The sequence below is a fragment of the Callorhinus ursinus genome, unplaced genomic scaffold (assembly GCF_003265705.2).
Source record: "Callorhinus ursinus isolate GAN/ISIS: 27379988/994484 unplaced genomic scaffold, GSC_fseal_2.0 scaffold43, whole genome shotgun sequence".
Lineage (NCBI taxonomy): Eukaryota > Metazoa > Chordata > Mammalia > Carnivora > Otariidae > Callorhinus > Callorhinus ursinus.
The window spans coordinates 3,164,438-3,165,706 of record NW_027397105.1 but is presented as its reverse complement, the minus strand read 5'-3'; the positions used below and the strand labels follow the sequence as shown (position 1 = coordinate 3,165,706).

General features: G+C 67.0%; 1 protein-coding gene across 1 annotated transcript; it reads left to right on the top strand.

The window, feature by feature from the left end:
- The first annotated feature begins 648 nt into the window (after nucleotides 1-648).
- RNF222 (ring finger protein 222) lies at nucleotides 649-1,269 on the top strand. Its single transcript, XM_025864151.2, has one exon. The coding sequence runs from the start codon at nucleotides 649-651 to the stop codon at nucleotides 1,267-1,269; it is 621 nt and encodes a 206-aa protein (XP_025719936.2).

Here is a 1,269-nt window from a genome sequence, read left to right as displayed (position 1 = left end):
GCTTTATTTTCAAAACAGTCATTGCTTTATGGCCACGCTTAGCACAGAGGAACGCAATCCAATGGCTGGATACGGTCCAATGGATCAGCCAATCCCTGAGTGGGGAGTTAGAGGAAAAGCAGAGGATCTCCTGAAAAATGACCACTCTGGGTATAGACCCACCGTGGAGACTGGGCTGAGTCTGGGGGAGCATCTGCTTAGCTGCCTGCTTTTCCTCCCCCCACCCTGGGGGTGGGGCGGAGGGGGGACTGGGTCCTCCTGCCTTCACTTTGGGCACCAAAGCAGGAAGAGGTGAGGTGGTGACCTCACCCAGGGTGCATGTCATGGTTGAGGTGAGCTATCAGGCAGGCTACACCTGCAGCACCTTCCGTGCACTTCCACCCAGAGTCTCACGGGGCTGGGGTTTCTCCTTCTCCGTCTCCCAATCCCCCTTCCAGAAGTGCCCCCTCATCTCCTCCTCAGGGGCCTGGGCCCTAGGTCCCCCGCCCTGGTGTACGTCGGGGGAGGCACCTGGGGAGCAGTAGGGGAGGAGACGAAGGAGGGCGGCAGGAGGCGGCAGGTGTGGGAGGGCGTTGGCAAGGAGGGAAAGGCGAGGAGGCTGAGCGCCCTTCCCTCCCGCGGCTAAGGCCCTGCCTTCGCAGAGCGGCCATGTCCGAAGGGGAGAGCAAAGACAGCTCGGGCAGCGAGTGCCCCGTGTGCTACGAGAAGTTCCGCCACCTGGACGGCGCCAGCCGCACGCTGAGCTGCGGCCACGCGTTCTGCCACGACTGCCTGGTCAAGTACCTGCTCTCGAGCCGCGTGGACGGCCAGGTGCCGAGGACCATCGTCTGCCCCATCTGCCGCTATGTCACCTTCCTCAGCAAGAAGAGCTCCCGCTGGCCCTCGGTGCTGGACCGCGGCTCGCAGACCCTGGCCGTGCCGGTGGCCCCGCCCGACGCCCTGGGCCACACGAACCCCCTGGCCGCCGCCCAGCAGGTGTGGAGGCCGGCCCCGAGCCAGGGCGCCCCGCTCCCCTTGGACCTGCCGCCCGGCCTGGCCCGGGAGCCGCAGGTCTTCGTCATCAGCCGCCACGGGATGCCCCTGGGGGAGCAGGACAGCGTGCTGCCGCGGCGCAGCCTGGCCGAGCTGTCCGAGGCGTCGCCGGCCCCCAGCTCGGGCCGGGCCTTCTGCTGCCGCTCGCGGGCCCTGCTGCTCATCACTTTCGTCGCCGTGGTGGCCGTGGTGGCCGCCATCCTGCCCTGGGTGCTGCTGGTGAGGAAGCAGGCCTGA